Consider the following 18946-nt stretch of genomic DNA (forward strand, 5'->3'; position numbering starts at 1 on the left):
ATAACCTCAAGAACCATAATGAACAGGTTTGGGCTCAAGACTGACCCCTGATGAACACCCATATTCACTTCAAAAACCTCACTCTGCAATCCATTTACCCTTGCGGAAGTTTTTGAGCCATTATACATCGCCATAACTACCTCAACTAACCAATCCTCTACTCATAACTTTCTCATGGACCATTGCACCACTTCCTGAGGCACCCTATCAAACACCTTCTCCAAATCCACAAACATAAAGTACAGTTGTCTCTTCTTCCCAAGATATTTTTCCTGTAATTGCCAAACTATAAAAATTGCCTCCATCATGCCCCTTCCTGGCATGAAACCAAACTGCATTTCATGTATATTAACACTCTGTCATCAATTTATCCATGTCTCTGTCTCTGTCTCTGTCTCTGTCTCTCCACCACTTTCAACCATGGTCCAGCAACTTCAGACCCTGATAGTTGCTCCGAACTAAGACATCACCCTTCCCTTTATAAATATTTACCATTACACTCCTCAACCAGTCATCTGGGATCGATGTCTCCCTTATAACTGAATTTATCAATTTAGTGATTAAATTCACTCCAATATCACCAGATGCCTTCATCATCTCTGTAACAATACCAGCACTGCTCGCCGCTTTACCATTCTTCATTTCATCGATTGCTTTCTTCACCCATTCATTTTTTCTCTCAGGTGGTGGGCCCTGCACAGTCTCTACTGCCTCCAGAATATCCCTGCTCCAAGAGAACTTCTCATTTAGCAGGTGCTCACAGCAACTCCTCCAAGCATTTCTCATCTCCCCTGGTCAACCAGTACATTTCCCATATCATCTTTCACACATTGTTCTCCCACGAGATCCTTATTTTGACCGATCATTTGCTTTGCTCTCCTAAACATCTCCCCTCTACTATCTGCATTTTTTATCACATCTAAAACTGAATCCTGTACTAATTTTTTGGCCTTGTCAGCTTCCCTTCTTGCCCTATGTTTAGCCACCAAGTATTCCTCCTTATCCCCTCCCTTTTTCCAAATCATAAAGTTTTCTTTTTTCTTGAAATCACCATATCCACCTCATTATTCCACCACCATGTAGCCTCGTGTCCAGCTGGGCCCTTCGACCAGCCACATGTCTTTTCAGTCGCTCGGAGCAGCCCATCTTTTAAAGAGTCCCAACAACTCTACATCCTCTCCTACCATAGGGTTTCCAAGATCAATTTCCAGAAGTTCCCGATAGAAATGTTCCTTTACATCCTCATCTCTTAGTTTCCACACTCTTCTCCTTGGGGCATAAGGTTTCCTCTTTTCTCTGCTCCAACTTAACTTTACATCACACACTAGCAACCTTTGTTGTAAGTCACATTCTTCTCCACCTGTTGCTTTCACATCCTCAACCAACTTCCTATCTTATCTCCCAATTAGAAAGTAATCTACCTGGGCCCTTTATACCTCCTGACTCACGAGTGATCAGTCTGCTTGTCCTCTTATTAAACATTGTGTTGCAGATGACAATATCTAAAGCATCCCCAAACTCAAGTATTCTTACACTTTCAGTGTTTCCAACTCCGAAACCTGACCCATCATGCACACCCTCATATCCTTCTGCCAACTCTCCAACATGTCCATTCAAATCCCCTCCGATCACAACTTCTCTCTCGCTAATCCTTGAAACAACATGCACAAGTGCGGCCCAAAACTCATCCTTCTCATCCTCACTTAATCCTATCTGTGAAGCATATGTTGATGCCACTGTTGATATACGCTTATCAAACGACAGCTTTGGGACTATAATGCTTGCATTTAACCTCCTAACGTCCAACACCTTCTCCACCCACTTCTCAGCCACCATAATCCCAACACCACCAGTTCCAGTCACAACCTATCCAAAATAATTTACACCTATCATTTCTACCCGTGACCATTCGAGCAGCACCACCCCTCCACCTTGTTCCTTGCACACAGCATATATCCACTCTTCTGCAGCTCAAAGTTTCTGCTATCTCACCTGCTCTACCACACATAGTACCAACATTCAGACTAGCAAGTGTGACACCTGTCTTGTCATGCCGAGTGGGTGCTTTATGCATGACAGGTTTGCTCCCATTTGTAATTTGCACAACCATATATTTCAAACAAGAAAGTGAGGGACCCTGAGTACAAAAGCCACCCTACATGGAATATGCCACAGCAACCCCAGACATCAGTGCGCTTAGATGACCTGATGCCACAACACCAGCAGTCCAGTGGACTTGTGGGTGACCCACCCCAGCCTGCTTCAGGGACACCCATCCATGCGCAACATGGCACTAAAGCAGACGGGGTATTATTCGCCTGCTGATAGAGCAGCCTCCCAATAAGCTACGACTGGGTTTGAACTCCTGTACTATCAGGCATCAAGTGCCAACCTGTTAAGACACACACCCTGTACCCTCTGGAGAATGCAGCAACACTACCCAGTGTAACCAAAGCAACTAACCTAGATGGGGAAGAACACAACTCAGGTCCCCATTTCACCAAAAGGTATATTTATGTGTGTGTATATAATTCAATTGAAATAAAATAAAGGTTTTAAACGCTGTAGGGAGGGGGGGGCTTTTCTTGGAAGTTTACCACCATTGATGATAATCTTTTACATTACCTTATTTAACACATTAAATTCGTTATTTGTGCCTGTTGTTGGTGTCCTTAACGACATCCTTAAAAACAGTAAGTTTGCTTTTTGAAATGATTTTCAATTTCGTTTGATAGCCAGACAGACTAAAATAGATCACCTTACTCCAATCTGTACGTGCGTGATCGGGATGGGATGCGATTTCGTACATTTCGCCAATTTCAGAGCCAAAGTACTGCTAAACTGCAGGTTCGTTCATGTTCCAAATCATGTTCTACAGTGTTCAAATATATAATTCAATTGACATTAGAACAGCACTTGGTAGAGCACATACCTCCATCAGGCTGAACAGTTTACGTTTTGTATCCCACTGAAAAGCCACATCTGGATCTTTACCTTAACCATAATATAATCAGCTTGTTCTTGTCACCTAGCCAACTCATCCACCTAGTTTTGTCCAAATCTGTTCATAACTTTGAGATATCCTGCTCACAGACAAACAGACAGACAAACGGGTGAAAAAAACAACCTCCATCCACCTTATGTGGTGGAGGTAATCAAGTGGTTCATCGATCATTGTCTGTCTGTCTGTCTGTCTACAGATGGAGAGATATGAACAAAGTGAACCAATTGCTGAAGGCCCAGTCACACCTTGAAGTTTTAGCCAGCTTATGCTGATTTTTGAAAAATTTGTCTAAAATGCTGGCACACGTCAAATATGTTATGGGTAAGTTTTGGAAACATTGAGAGCACGCTGAAAAACACTGCCATACGTCGTAGTACGATGGCTTTCATCGTTGTACTTTGCGGTTGTCCTCAAATTTTAGCATGCTTGAAATTTTACGACTTATGCCAGCGTATGACTCACAAGTTCCGCTACGCTGGCCATAAGTTGTAGGCACGTTATGCGATTGTTGACACACGTTAATTGTAAGTTAATCATAAGTCGAAACACGTCGAGGTAATGTTTAGTGTACCCAAAACTTATTTAGAACCTATGAGTAACGTGTTGTAGGCACGTTACGCGATCGTTGACACACGTCCACACACGTTACTTGTAAGGTACTCATAAGTCGAAACACGTCAATGTAATGGTTAGTATCAGTGTTCCAGACTCCCTGTTTTTTTTATTTTTATTTTTTTTTCTTCGGTATGACGGTCATGTTGACACTTCGATTTCTAGTGCGGTTATGATTTAAATCGTTGAGCGGCAGCCTATTAATTATATGATATAATAACCGCACTAGAAATTGAAGTGTCAACATCACCGTCATACCGAAGAAAAAAAAAAAAAAAAAAAAAAAACCAGGGAGTCTGGAACACTGACGCTAAGGCCTAAGTCACATTTGCCACGGCGGCCGTGGGGTCTCCAAAATCTACGGCCACTAGCAATTATACGGCGGCCGCAGTATTTCCACGGTCACACAATGCAGCAGTCACACGTTTTTATTTTTCGGGGAGCCGCACGGCGTATTTATAAATTGTGGAGACCAAAAACGTGGGGGTGCCGTACGGTCTTTGATTTGATGTCGCACTGTGACCTTAGGGCGTTCCTGCGGCGGCCATAGAATTTTCAAGGCAGACGCAAGGCGACCGCAGGGGGGCCCTAAGGCGAACGTGCGGCCAGACAGACAGTAACGAATGGGTTCTTTTGTTTTGGCTTGTCGAATTGCTACGGCGAACGTAGAAATGAAAAAAGTTATAACTCCGCCCTATAATTCCACGGCGACCCTACGACCTGTAAGATATAGCCAAATGGCGTAGGGCCACCCTGAGGCCACCTCAGAAACTCTGCGGCCACCGAACGTTTCTGTCAATTCAGAGGGCGTACGGCCGCCGTATAGCAAATGTGACTTAGGCATAACCATTACATCGATGTGCTTCGACTTATGAGTAACTTACAAGTAACTTTTGTCGACGTGTGCCAACGATCGCATATCGTGCGTACAACTTATTCCCATCGCATGCGGAGCGTGTGAGGCATACGGCAAGTACGTCATAAAATTTTTAACACGTTTAAAAGTACAAGACGTACTCCACTTACGACGTATGATAGCGTACTTTCGCGTTCTATTCACGTGTACCAAACTTACCCATACCGTATTCGACGTGCGCCAGCGTTTTACATACATTTTGATACGTTGCCATTGCAGGCTAAAACGTCAAGGTGTGACTGGGCCTTTAACACCATTTTTCACTGCGTGAGCATGGGGTCGCAATAGATTTTCAAAATGCCTTTGAAGGTTATATTTTTCAGCAGTTGAAATGAAATGCTTCCTCAAACACAACTTTCATCCATGGGAATCAAAGCCAAATAAAGGGGAACCATGAAGGCATATTGGGGTTCATGAACATACCTGTTAACCAACCACTCCAGGCATTTCTGCGCAGGTTTCAGGAGAAAGAAGGGTGAAAGACGAGTGAGAAAGAGCTTGATTCTTCCATCCAGTTGCTTGTTGGTTTCACGTCCTTGTACACTCCTTTCCAGGCCAATTGCAGCAGTACTGAAAAGACTCTTTCCAAAGTCCGCAAAAGACGGGTCGATGCTCGCGAGCTGCTCCAAGCCAGTGCACCCTGAAATGAATGAAATGGCAGCATTAGGTGCACTAGCACATTGCCAAATCTTGTCTTATTCTACTTGGACTATAAATCATGGGGTATGTATTAATTATACAAAAGAGAAATCTGTTTTTTAGAAAGATTGCAACGGCAAGTTAGTTTTATTGAATTGCAGACATGAATGGACAAAAACGGTGCCTGAACTTTGCATGCGGAGCCACTGTAAATGTGATGCACTGTAGCAAGGTTCAGACAAACAAAAGCAAGCATTGGTTACAAATCAATAAAGAGAGGGGAAAAAAAGACCTGGCTCGTAAAAACAAAATGAAGAAACGTAACAGATAAGAATATAAAGGAGAAATTATAATATAGTGAAGATTAACTGCATAAGCCTGGTGTTGGCGCATTGGTTAGGGCAGTGGCTTGGGATCCAAAAGGTCCTGAGTTCAAGCCCCGTTGGGCCACTGAATTAATACACCAGGTGGTTGACTCAGCCTGTCATCCTTCCGAGGTCGGCGAAATGAGTACCAGTGAATACCCTGGTTAAAATAGGTGTACCATATCCCTGTGTCGTAAGAGGCGACCAGGGTTGCGTCAGGAAGGGCATCCGGCGTAAAACATGTGCCAAATCACTATGCGGATCATACGGATGATCCGCTGTGGAAGAAGAAAAAGAAGAAAAAGAATAAAAAGAAGAATAAGAATAAGAATAAGAATAAGAATAAGAATAAGAATAAGAATAAGAAGAAGAAGATGATTAACTGCAGAATGCGATTGAGAAACATCAAAGCAAAAACATCACAGGAAAGTGGAAATGAGACCTGAGATGAGAAGAAAGTTGTGCAAGACCAAAAGGCACAATGTAATGTCACGAGAAATGGAAATTAGAAGTTTGCGATTGTCAGGCAGAAACTACAGCCCACCAAAGAAACTGGTGCAAGCTATGAAACTGTACCATGGAGATGTTGCCATCGTTCTTGAGAGCAGATAGGACACTTACAGAGCAACGGCAATGACGATTCCAGCACCACCAAGAATATTAACCCAAGCTGAAGTCATAAGAAAGGGAAACAATAAAATTTGATCTGAACAATTACCACTGGAAAACGTAAAATTACTGGGATTAAGAGGAGAGCACAAAATGAACTGTGGGAGAAACTAAAAGGGGAAGTTTTGAGATCAGGAAGAGAAAACATCCCAATGAAATGACAAAATGGCAGATGAAAGGACAAGAAGTGAAAAGGCAATTCATGGAAACTCTTCCAAATGAAGCAGGTACGTATATATCAATGGAATTTGTCAAAGGTAAAGAAAGGAAAACATTGCTGAAGACCGAATAAATAAAGAAAGGGTTCGTTACAGGATTATGCTAATAATCAATCGAAAGATCAATTTGGTAACAAAAATAAAGGAACAGCTTGTACAACCAAGATCCACGTGTGACAGGGTCCGATCGCCGAATTGTCGATTTACCTAAGTATGCGCGTAGACAAAAATGCCGGGGATTTACACCTCAACGGAGCCTGCATGAAAACGAGCCGCTCTTAAGCAGCTCGTTCCGTTTGCGATTTGCCGAGCGGATGTATATCGCCTCACCCCGTCTGATCCGATCATCTTATCGGCTATTAACAGCCAGCTAATATTCCGTACGTAATAATGGCAGTCAATGACAGGAAAGGACGCAACGAACAGGTGAACATTTAAACAATGACATTTATTTCACACACGACACATATGCAATGGGGGTAAGGGACAAAACACGAGCAAACAAAGACCTACAGCCGTTTGTCTATTTATTATGTACACAATCACTTAAGTTTCTACTTAGCGGACACGGCGCCACAACTTTCATACAAAGAAAACCCCAGGAAAGGAAAGGGCAGAACAGGACCCGTAGGCCTTTAATGTTCGCAGAGCTGTGGAGACCGCAAGAGCTCCGAGAGGCCGTGCTGGTTACCTGCCACCCTCGTGGTGACTCGCTGAGCGACCCTCGATGTTTTGCCGTAAACACGGCAGCTCGGTTGGTCCAGGCCCCGCCGTGCGGCCTGGTCGATCGGGCCTATCCGACGACGCCTCAGAGGAACGAACGGGCCTTGCTCTTTTACGAATTGATGCTCTTTTAAAAGTCCGCCCGCTCCTCAGCGTTGCTCAGACCGTCTCGGGGCCGGCCAGCGACCTCTCTCCGGCTGTGTCCACCGACCAAGAGAGTGGCACGGTACTGCAGGCTTGGCTGCGCTCCAACGACCCCGACTGCCCTCCACTGGACTCGAACTTTGACAGACTGCTCACAGACTCCTGGCGATCTCCAGGCAAAACTGAAACTCTGCAGTTCAGCCCTGCCTTTTATGGGGTCCGGGCGGGGGGGGTGAATTTGATCCCCCACCTTTGACCTTTCACCCCCCGCTGGCTCTGCCCCTTCTGGTATTTGGATCCGATCCCGTCGCGAAATGCGGAGAAAGCGGACGTGGCAGAGATCATCAGCCGTGGAAAGCGGACGTGGCAGAAATCATCAGCTCCCGCCCCAACGAGGGAGTCCCCGCGTCAGTCGGCGGAGATGCCTCTCGTCCACGAGATGCCGTTGCTGGCAAAAAGATGGCAGCGTTTGTGGAGATGAAGGTGAGGCGATGTTGTTCGTTTGTGGAGATTTTGTTGAGGAGATGGTGAGGAGATGTCATGGTCGGCGCTGTGGTGGGGATGGCGTGGTTGTTGAGATGCGGTTGTGGTTGTTGAAGTAGTGGTTGTGGTTGTTGAGATGCGGTTGTTCCAAAATAAAGATAGCAAAAGAATAATACTACCTCAAATATCACAGCCCGGTTACACGAATAATTGACCTTTAGACATCGGTGGGGAAATCTAATCTGAACACACACTTATCGGCATAACTGATCTCTGGGAAACCTGAATGATGTTCTGTGAATTTCCACAACCGTAACAATATATACCAGGTGAAACAAAAGATGCACCAAAATGTTCAAACAATGGACATGGAGTCAATAAGAAAGGTCGACTTAGATACACATGCAAGGCCACCCCATGCCCCTGCTTTCTTGGACAATGATTGAAATGATAACCAGGGAGGAAATTGGATCAGCCAAAGTTGTTGTGCCTATTGTCCTGTAGCCCAGATACACATGTCAGCAATGTCCCAGTTAGACAGAGCACATAAATATATCGAAATCTAACATTTCCTCTCGAAGAACGAGTAGAGGGAGTTGTTTGTAATCAGAGAATGCAAACTGAAAATAGCCACTCAACAGTGGGAGGCAGATGTTGATGAAGAAGCCCATTTCTGGGATTAAACACCAATGAGGTTTTCTTGAAATCAAACCCAAATAATCGTCACATATTTAATGCGTCTCCCAATTGCATATACGTCTCATTTTAAAAATCTTTAAACTGTGCCGAAAAATACATTTTTTGGTATTTGACCTTTTGACCGCTCACGAGTCGGCCTACCTATTGCAAAGATTGTTTCCCTGTCTTTCTCTGCAGCCTCCGCAGGTAAGAAGAGCAGCGAGTGTGTTCTGCGACCAGTGTGTTCCGCCGGGGCTCCTGGCAAAGCCAGGCGCTTCAGCTGGTGCGCCAGGGAAGTCATGGAACCTGAAAATTGGCTAAGGAATGAAGATAAAAGCAAAATAATGTCAGATATCACAAAATCTTAACACAAAGATGAGAAAAATCAAATAAATTTCCAGAGCTCACACAACCAACACATTTCACCTTTGCGAGCAGTGGTGAAGCGGAATGAGCAAGGCATTGCAGCATTCGGCGGCCAATTACAAACACGTGCCGGGAGTAAGCCATTTGAGTACTTTCACGAATATGTATATAGTCCTGCGATTTCTTGTTATTTAGCAAGTTATCAATGTCATTTGAAAGAGATGCTAAAAAATTCATGTTAAAGTCAACAGAAACAGCGACCATTTCAACCATTATTCACGAGTGAGGACGAATGTCAAAGGCCGTAGCCACAGTTTGGATGTGTGAAATGAGTAAACCTCACGATTAAAATACCATGCACTATAGGAGCGAGAGGTTACTGCCATTGCTACGTGTGTGTGTGTGTGTGTGTGTGTGTGTGTGTGTGTGTGTGTGTGTGTGTGTGTGTGTGTGTGTGTGTGTGTGTGTGCGCGTGTGCGTGTGTGCGCGTGTGCGCGTGTGCGTGTGTGCGCGTGTGCGTGTGTGCGCGTGTGCGTGTGTGCGCGTGTGCGCGTTGGGCCTTTGCTGATAAGTGGGCACAAATTGAAACAAGTGAAGATGAGGTTTGTCAAGATCGACACGATTTACCACATCGATAATAATTAATCGAACACTCAGTGTGTCAAACAACAAACAAAAATTAAATATAATTTACTTTTAAGTTCTCAACATGCCACCAGTCTTGTAGTTGGAAGGAAAACAGCATTCTTAAAATAATCATCGTTGTATGGGAAATGGATTCGGATGAAAAAAAAGTTATGTATGGAGTCGGATGGAATTTGGTGGACAGGTTAGGTGTGTGACAAGGACTAATTAATTAGGCTTGGGTGAAGATCCAGATTTAGAAACTACAATTTTTAAAGTGATTCTTCGCAATTGGGAGATGGGGTCAAAACGATATAGCATGGTATTTCAAAATGTTGTGGACAGATGACAAAACTTTGTGGATGAGTTTGGTAGTAGACAAAACAGGTCAATTTGATTTCCGTAAAGGTCCCTATGCAGATCCAGCCTATCAGTGGACTACAAAACATAAACTGTTCAGCCTGATGGAGGTATGCGCTCTACCAAGTGCTGTTCTAGTTAAAAGGATGGTACAGATGTGGATTCCACCAGGGAAGTTGGGAGGCTGTTCCATTCCTCAATCACTCTTTGAATGAAGAAACTGCTTTTGAGAAGTGGCCTGCACTCGGGCTTGAACACTTTCTTGGATGATTTCTGGAAGGGTTCGCAATTGCAGGAGTGAAGAAGTGATGGTTGTTCATGCTGTCCAGTCCTTTTATGATCCAGAAAACCTGTACCAGGTCATCAGGCCAGCTTCTGTAACATAGAGTGTACCTATTCAGATCTCAGTCTCTCTTGGTAGGGGAGATTACACATGGTAGGGATTAATTTGGTTTCCCTCCTCTGTGCCTTCTCCAATTTACTGCTCTCTAATACTTAACTGGGATTCCATGCCAAGTTGGCATACTCCAATACAGGTCAGACCAGAAATTTAAGCAGCAGTGGCAATACAACTTCATCCAAGGTTGTGAAGGTATGTTTTATTCGCCCAAGTGTCTGTTTTGCCGTGGTGACTGCAGTGGAGACGTGATGATGGAATGTTACGTCTTTCTTGATTATGACGCCGAGATATTTTTCTTTAACAACATTTTCAAGCCCAATTCCATTTATCATGTGACACTCATTCACAGCACCTTTGCCAAGATGAAGGGTCTTGCATTTATCTGTTGAAAGGAAGTTGCCATCACTGAGACCACTCTGCTACCATGTTCAGGTCGTCCTAAATGGACGAAGAGTCGTTATGGTTATTTACTGGGCCATAGATTTTAGTATTACCGGCATATATCTGCACTTTGTTCGTGATACCTGAAGGTAGATCATTGATAAACACCAGGAAAGGAGTAGGCCCGAACACGCTACCTTGCAGGATTTCAATTCGAACTTTTGCTCAGTCTGACTGAGTGGTTTACGACTACACATTGCATTCTATCCAACAAGAGACCTTAAAACCATTTCAGGAGAGGGTCTACAATTTCTTCACAAGCCTTTGGTGGGGAACCGAATGAAAAGCCTTGCAGAGGCTAAAAAAAAAAAAAAAAGGCCAACTGCCTTGCCTTCATAAAGCATTGCTGTCCAATCCCCTAGCTCCCAAATAAGCTGGGTAGCACAAGGGTGGCCCTTTGTGGGTAACTGTGTTTACCGGTAGATCAGTCATCTCTAGCAGCAGGTCAACCACTACCGCCCTCTAGTCAACTGTCTTTGCCTGGTCTGCTGTTTGGTCACTGGAAGCAAAAGTGATGTTTTGTTTGGTTTGGGCATATACTACGACTCTGCCATGATGAATGGTTAGGTTCTGCTGGCCGTTTGTTCAATGCTGGTGTAGGTCATTGACAAGATGTTCTCCTTCATCTCGCTGCGAGAGCGATAGATCCGGAGTAATGCACGTAGGAGGTCCACTTGCCAGTTTGCTTCAGCTCTTTATCTGATATGATCCCAGGAAGTCACATTTCTTAACGTAATTATCTAGATGCACCAATATCGTTCAAGGGATGCGTTTGTCTTGGTCAATTCCACAGAGTCTGACCACCTTGATGGTTTTGGCGTTGCGATAGTAATATTTTTGTCACTTTCTTCGTATGGTCTTTCTGCCTTCCCTGCAGAGTATTACGTTTAGATTCCGGGATGTTATAAATCACGAAGGTATTCTTCCTTTACTCCATGTCCACCAATTCTTCTTTTGTGGATATACTCACGAAATGTAGGTTGTTGGACAGGTTGGTGAATGGTGATGCCAGGAGGTGTTGGAATCCACCCTCTTCTGATGTCCACTACGTTGTCTATTTCCCCATTGGATACCTGTACGAGCAAGACGTTTTCCTGTCCCTGTGTACGAGTTCTGTATTTTCTTTTCATTCACAGTTTCGACGTTTATTCGATGATCGAATGCCTTCTTGTAACATCGGACAAACTTTGTCTGTTATTGCGTTCTGGATTGGCTGCATGGTCATACGAGCTGATCACTTGTTTCATTTCTCTGGATTTAACAGTCTCGACTACTAGAACTTCACATTCCTTAAAGAACCAATGTGCTCGGTTTTTAGAATAAGAAGATAATCTGCCTCAACTGGCATGCTCAGACACATTCAACACAGCTGCATCTCAACAAAACAATGCAAAAAAACCACTAAAAAATTGAAATTCGATTCCCGATTTGATCACATCAATTCATATTGTTGGAACTAAAATGAATATTTTAATGGTATTATTTGTGAACAAAAGCAGCAAATGCTGACACGAACACACACACACAGATCACTCAGTGCACACACGTCACTCAGTACACACACACACACACACACACACACACACACACACACAGGTCACTCGGTACACACACACACACACACACACACACACACACACACACACACATCACTCAGTACACACACACACACACACATCACTCAGTACACACACACACACACACACACACACACACACACACACACACAGGTCACTCAGTACACACACACACACACACGTCACTCAGTACACACACAGACACACACACACACACACACACACGAACACACACACACACACACACACACACACACGTCACTCGGTACACACACACACACACACACACACACACACACACACACACACGTCACTCAGTACACACACACACACACACACACACACACACACACACACAGGTCACTCAGTACACACACACACACACACACACACAGGTCACTCGGTACACACACACACACACACACAGGTCACTCGGTACACACACACACACACACACACACACACACACACACACACACACACACACACACACACACAGGTCACTCAGTACACACACACACACACACACGTCACTCAGTACACACACAGGTCACTCAGTACACACACACACACACACGTCACTCAGTACACACACACACACAGGTCACTCAGAACACACACACACACACACACACACACACACACACACACACACACACACAGGTCACTCGGTACACACACACACACACACACACACACACACACACACACACAGGTCACTCAGTACACACACACACACACACACACACACACACACACGTCACTCAGTACACACACACACACGCGCGCACACACACACACACAGCTCACTCACACACACAGCTCACTCACACACACACACACACAGCTCAAACACACACAGCTCACACACACACACACCGGTCACACACACACAGGTCACTCAGTACACACACACACACACACACACGTCACTCGGTACACACACACACACACACACACACACACACACACACACACACACAGGACACCCAGCACACACACACACACACACACGTCACTCAGTACACACACACACGCGCGCACACACACACACACACACACACACACACACACACACACACACACGTCACTCAGTACACACACACACACAGGTCACTCAGTACACACACACACACACACACGTCACTCGGTACACACACACACACACACACGTCACTCAGTACACACACACACACACAGGACACTCAGTACACACACACACACACACACACACAGGTCACTCAGCACACACACACACACACACCCGTCACTCCGTACACACACAGGTCACTCAGTACACACACACACGTCACTCAGTACACACACACACACACACACACACACACACACACACACACACACACACACACACACACACACACACAGGTCACTCGGTACACACACACACACACACACATCACTCAGTACACACACACACACACACACACACACACACACACACACACACACAGGTCACTCAGTACACACACACACACACACACACGTCACTCAGTACACACACACACGCGCGCACACACACACACACACACACACACACACACACACACACACACACACACACACACACACACACACACACACACACACACACACACACACACACACACACACGTCACTCGGTACACACACACACACACACACACACACACACACACACGTCACTCAGTACACACACACACAGGTCACTCAGTACACACACACACACACACACGTCACTCAGTACACACACACACACACACACGTCACTCAGTACACACACACACACACACACGTCACTCAGTACACACACACACACACACACACACACACACACACACACACACACACACTCACACAGGTCACTCAGTACACACACACACACACACACACACGTCACTCAGTACACACACACACACACACACACACACACACACACACACACGTCACTCAGAACACACACACACACACACGTCACTCAGTACACACACAGGTCACTCAGTACACACACACACACACACGTCACTCAGTACACACACACGTCACTCAGTACACACACACACACACACACACGTCACTCAGTACACACACACACACACAGGTCACTCAGTACACACACACACACACACAGGTCACTCAGTACACACACACACACAGGTCACTCAGTACACACACACACACACACAGGTCACTCAGTACACACACACACACACACAGGGCACTCAGTACACACACACACACAGGTCACTCAGTACACAGACACACACAGGTCACTCAGTACACACACACACACAGGTCACTCAGTACACACACACACACAGGTCACTCAGTACACACACACACACACAGTGCACTCAGTACACACACACACACACACAGGTCTCTCAGTACACTCTCACACACACAGGTCTCACAGTACACACACACACTCAGGTCACTCAGTACACACACACACACAGGTCACTCAGTACACACACACACAGGTCACTCAGTACACACACACACAGGTCACTCAGTACACACACACACAGGTCACTCAGTACACACACACACACACACACACACACACACACACACACACACACACACACACACAGGTCACTCAGTACACACACACACAGGTCACTCAGTACACACACACACAGGTCACTCAGTACACACACACACAGGTCACTCAGTACACACACACACACACACACAGGTCACTCAGTACACACACACACACACACACACACGTCACTCAGTACACACACAGGTCACTCAGTACACACACACACACACACAGGTCACTCAGTACACACACACACACACACAGGTCACTCAGTACACACACACACACACACACACACACACACACACACACACACACACACACACACACACACACACACGTCACTCAGTACACACACACACACACACACACACACACACACACACACACACACACACACACACACACACAGGTCACTCAGTACACACACACACACAGGTCACTCAGTACACACACACACACAGGTCACTCAGTACACACACACACACAGGTCACTCAGTACACACACACACACACAGGTCACTCAGTACACACACACACACAGGGCACTCAGTACACACACACACACACACACAGGTCACTCAGTACACACACACACACACACACAGGTCACTCAGTACACACACACACACACACACAGGTCACTCAGTACACACACACACACAGGTCACTCAGTACACACACACACAGGTCACTCAGTACACACACACACAGGTCACTCAGTACACACACACACAGGTCACTCAGTACACACACACACAGGTCACTCAGTACACACACACACACACACACACACACACACACACACACACACACACACACAGGTCACTCAGTACACACACACACACACACACACACACACACACACACACACACACACAGGTCACTCAGTACACACACACACACACACACAGGTCACTCAGTACACACACACACACACACACACACACCCACACACACACCCACACACACACGTCACTCAGTACACACACACACACACACACACACACGTCACTCAGTACACACACACACACACACACACGTCACTCAGTACACACACACACACACACACACACACACACACACGTCACTCAGTACACACACACACACACACGTCACTCAGTACACACACACACACACACACACGTCACTCAGTACACACACACACACACACACGTCACTCAGTACACACACACACAGGTCACTCAGTACACACACACACACACACACACACACACACACACACACACACACACACACACACACACACACACACACACACAGGTCACTCAGTACACACACACGTACACAAATAAACACAAACACACACACGTACACGCAGAAACATACGTACACACGCACACACACACAAACAAACAAATAAATAAACACAAACACCCGTTACCTTGTTTACGCCGAAACTCCACAAAAGCCCCTTCACCACGACACGTGTTTAAAAGACTTGGAAAAGCAACTTCCGCAATTACTTTGTATCATCGTAACAAGTAAAATTTTATTTTATCCCAAAATGTTTCATTGCAAAACATTACACTGTCTTCATAAAAACGATAAATGTAAATCAAAAAAATAATGTTCGGGGATACTGTTTGAACAACGCAGTACTATACACCGCTTAATTTCCTTATTGTACCTTCAAAATAATTATGTTGTCACGGAGGAAAATAAATAACATCCCGAGGACTTATTATTTTCAGTATTAATAAGACCAGGCGCCGTTAGTTATCAGGTGCTGTCCTGGTGATATTAAAAACAAAACTTAAATTTTACACAACCATGCTCGACTCCGCCATGGCGATTACCTCTCGATATTGGTCTTGTCTCGGAAGTCGGAATAATAAACTCATGGAGTTTTTAATTCAGGATAGCTCATCTACAAATCTTTAACGTTGTTGCCAATCTCACTCGTGTGTTAGATTAATATGGAATAGGCAAAGCCTTGAAGCGAACGTAGGATTCTTCTTACATTCGCTTCTTAAATATATCAAATTAAACAGTCTTTTTGCTATGAAAAAAATAAATATCACCTCAACATTACCTTCACAACAACAACTACACCGCCGAGAACAGGATCTCATCTGAAAAAATAAATATTACCTTAACATTACCTTCACAACAACAACTACACCGCCGAGAACAGAATCTCATCTGAAAAAATAAATATTACCTTAACATTACCTTCACAACAACAACTACACTGCCAAGAACAGGATCTCATATGAAAAAATAAATATTACCTTAACATTACCTTCACAACAACAACTACACCGCCGAGAACAGAATCTCATCTGAAAAAATAAATATTACCTTAACATTACCTTCACAACAACAACTACACTGCCCAGAACAGGATCTCATATGAAAAAATAAATATTACCTCAACATTACCTTCACAACAACCGGTCATTCTCGGTAGTGGCTGGTGTGGGCACGTGTTGAATGTGCTCTAAGCATACATCCTGAGTAAATGTGACTGTAGTGCCTCTCTGTTGGCCTCGGTCGCCGGCATGGAGAGTGCGGTCGGCTTGGTCGGCGGCTCCGCGCGTCGCGGGCAGTCACACAATTCCGAGATCGTCAGATTCACCTCTCCGAGTGTCGGGAATCTGTCCGAGATCATGCCCAGGTCCATGCAGGCCGCGCGGGAGAGGAATATGCGGTATGAAGAGTCCGTCACGTACGCGATTTGGCGAGTCTCCAATCTCCGAGCGTCGTCACTGTTACCGGCGAATCTGACTACTATGGCTCCAAGGATACGAATTCCTTTGTTGTTTGCGGCCTTCATGGTCATGGATACAGGTATGAGGTCCTCGGTACTCAGGCCCATTTGTTGGATGACTTTAATGCCGATCAGGCAGCTCTGGCACCCCGTGTCTGCCATAGCGGGTAGGGTTACCGCGTGGGTGTGTTTCAGGAGGTTAAAACCCAGCGCTTTGTAATTCTCGTGCTTGTTGGTGAGAGTGAGGTTGACGTATGGCTGCGGGTCGGATACGTGTTTCATCCACTTATCGCACATATCATCGTACAGGTGGTGAGCGAGGGGAAGCGTGCGTATTTCGTCCTCTGTGCTGGCCATGGTGACCCTGCATAGCTCGACGAAGGCTGCCGTCTGCTCGTTGTACATCCCGTCGGTCTCCTTAGATGGGGGTCGAGTCGATCGGCCGCCCAGGCACGCCTTGTCGAGGTGATTCTGGCGGCCGCACTTCCGGCACTTTTTACCGTATCCGGGGCACTCGGCGCGTCTGACGCGCCATTGAGGCGTTTTGCCGTGGCCCACCTCGCCGCAGTAGATGCATACTCCTTCGGGCTTGGCCTTCGGTTTTTCCGGCCTGGCTCCTACTCTGGCACGGACGTCCTGCTGCTTTCCCCGCCGATACGAACTACTGATCGCGTCCGTGCTCTGAGTGTCAAGCAGGCGCGATGCCGAGCGTTTTCCAGACTCTTTGGCCTCGATATACTCAATCATGTCCTTTAATGGCATGTCCTGGTTCTTCTCACCGAGTAAGTCAAGTTGTATTGCTTGGTCCGCGATGCCACGGGCAACCACGTTGCGCAATATCTCTTCCGTGAAGTCGTTGACCTGATCGCACCCCGCCTTGGTGCACTTCATTTCATACTTGCACGTGTCCGCCTGCCCCTTGATGCGGGCGTGGAACGACCGGACGGGCTCCTCGTGTCCCTGCCGCATGTTAGACAGGGCCACTCGAGCTACCATCGTGTTCTCCGTCCGGACGGCGAGCGCCTTCATGGCGGCGAGGACGTCTTCTTCATCGCTGCCCACGAGACTCCTACCCGCCGCGCGAGTGAGGTCCTTTCTCAGCTCCTCCTCACAGCACTCCAGTAGCTGCGCGACTATGTCGGGTCCGACAAGCTTAGTACCTGTTTTGTATTCGCCCCAGCGGGTTATGAAGTACGACCAGGCCTCGCCTGTTCCGGCCAGTGCTATGGAGTGACGCTTAAGTTTCTCCATCTTGGCATTCAAGCTCGCCGCCTTGGGGGTGGCGACGTGCACAGTGGCGTGTATGCTCAGCATGGCAGCCACCACTGCCGCCTCTGCATGTGCAGCCATATAGTCACAACCCTCGATCGGGCACTCTGCTTCCACCGGCGCCATAGGAACAGTTATTCTGGAGTAAATGTTCTAATTTCGGTGATGCACACGTG

At 46.0% G+C, this 18946-nt stretch overlaps 1 protein-coding gene across 3 annotated transcripts in view; it reads right to left on the minus strand.

Annotated features, from left to right (window-relative positions):
• HEATR1 (HEAT repeat containing 1) overlaps nt 1-16258 on the minus strand; it is a 160368-nt gene extending 144110 nt beyond the window's left edge. For all 3 annotated transcript variants that reach the window (XM_085851860.1, XM_085851861.1, XM_085851858.1), the window contains exons 1-3: nt 16173-16258; nt 8614-8768; nt 4956-5172 (exon numbers count right to left, since the gene is read on the minus strand). In XM_085851860.1, coding sequence (XP_085707986.1) covers nt 4956-5172; nt 8614-8752 — 356 coding nt within the window. In that variant the 5' untranslated portion in view covers nt 8753-8768; nt 16173-16258. The remainder of the gene's footprint in view (nt 1-4955; nt 5173-8613; nt 8769-16172) is intronic.
• Nucleotides 16259-18946: the final 2688 nt, after the last annotated feature.

This window comes from Eptatretus burgeri, chromosome 13 (assembly GCF_056783735.1).
Source record: "Eptatretus burgeri isolate ZD-2024b chromosome 13, Ebu_testis_v1, whole genome shotgun sequence".
Lineage (NCBI taxonomy): Eukaryota > Metazoa > Chordata > Myxini > Myxiniformes > Myxinidae > Eptatretus > Eptatretus burgeri.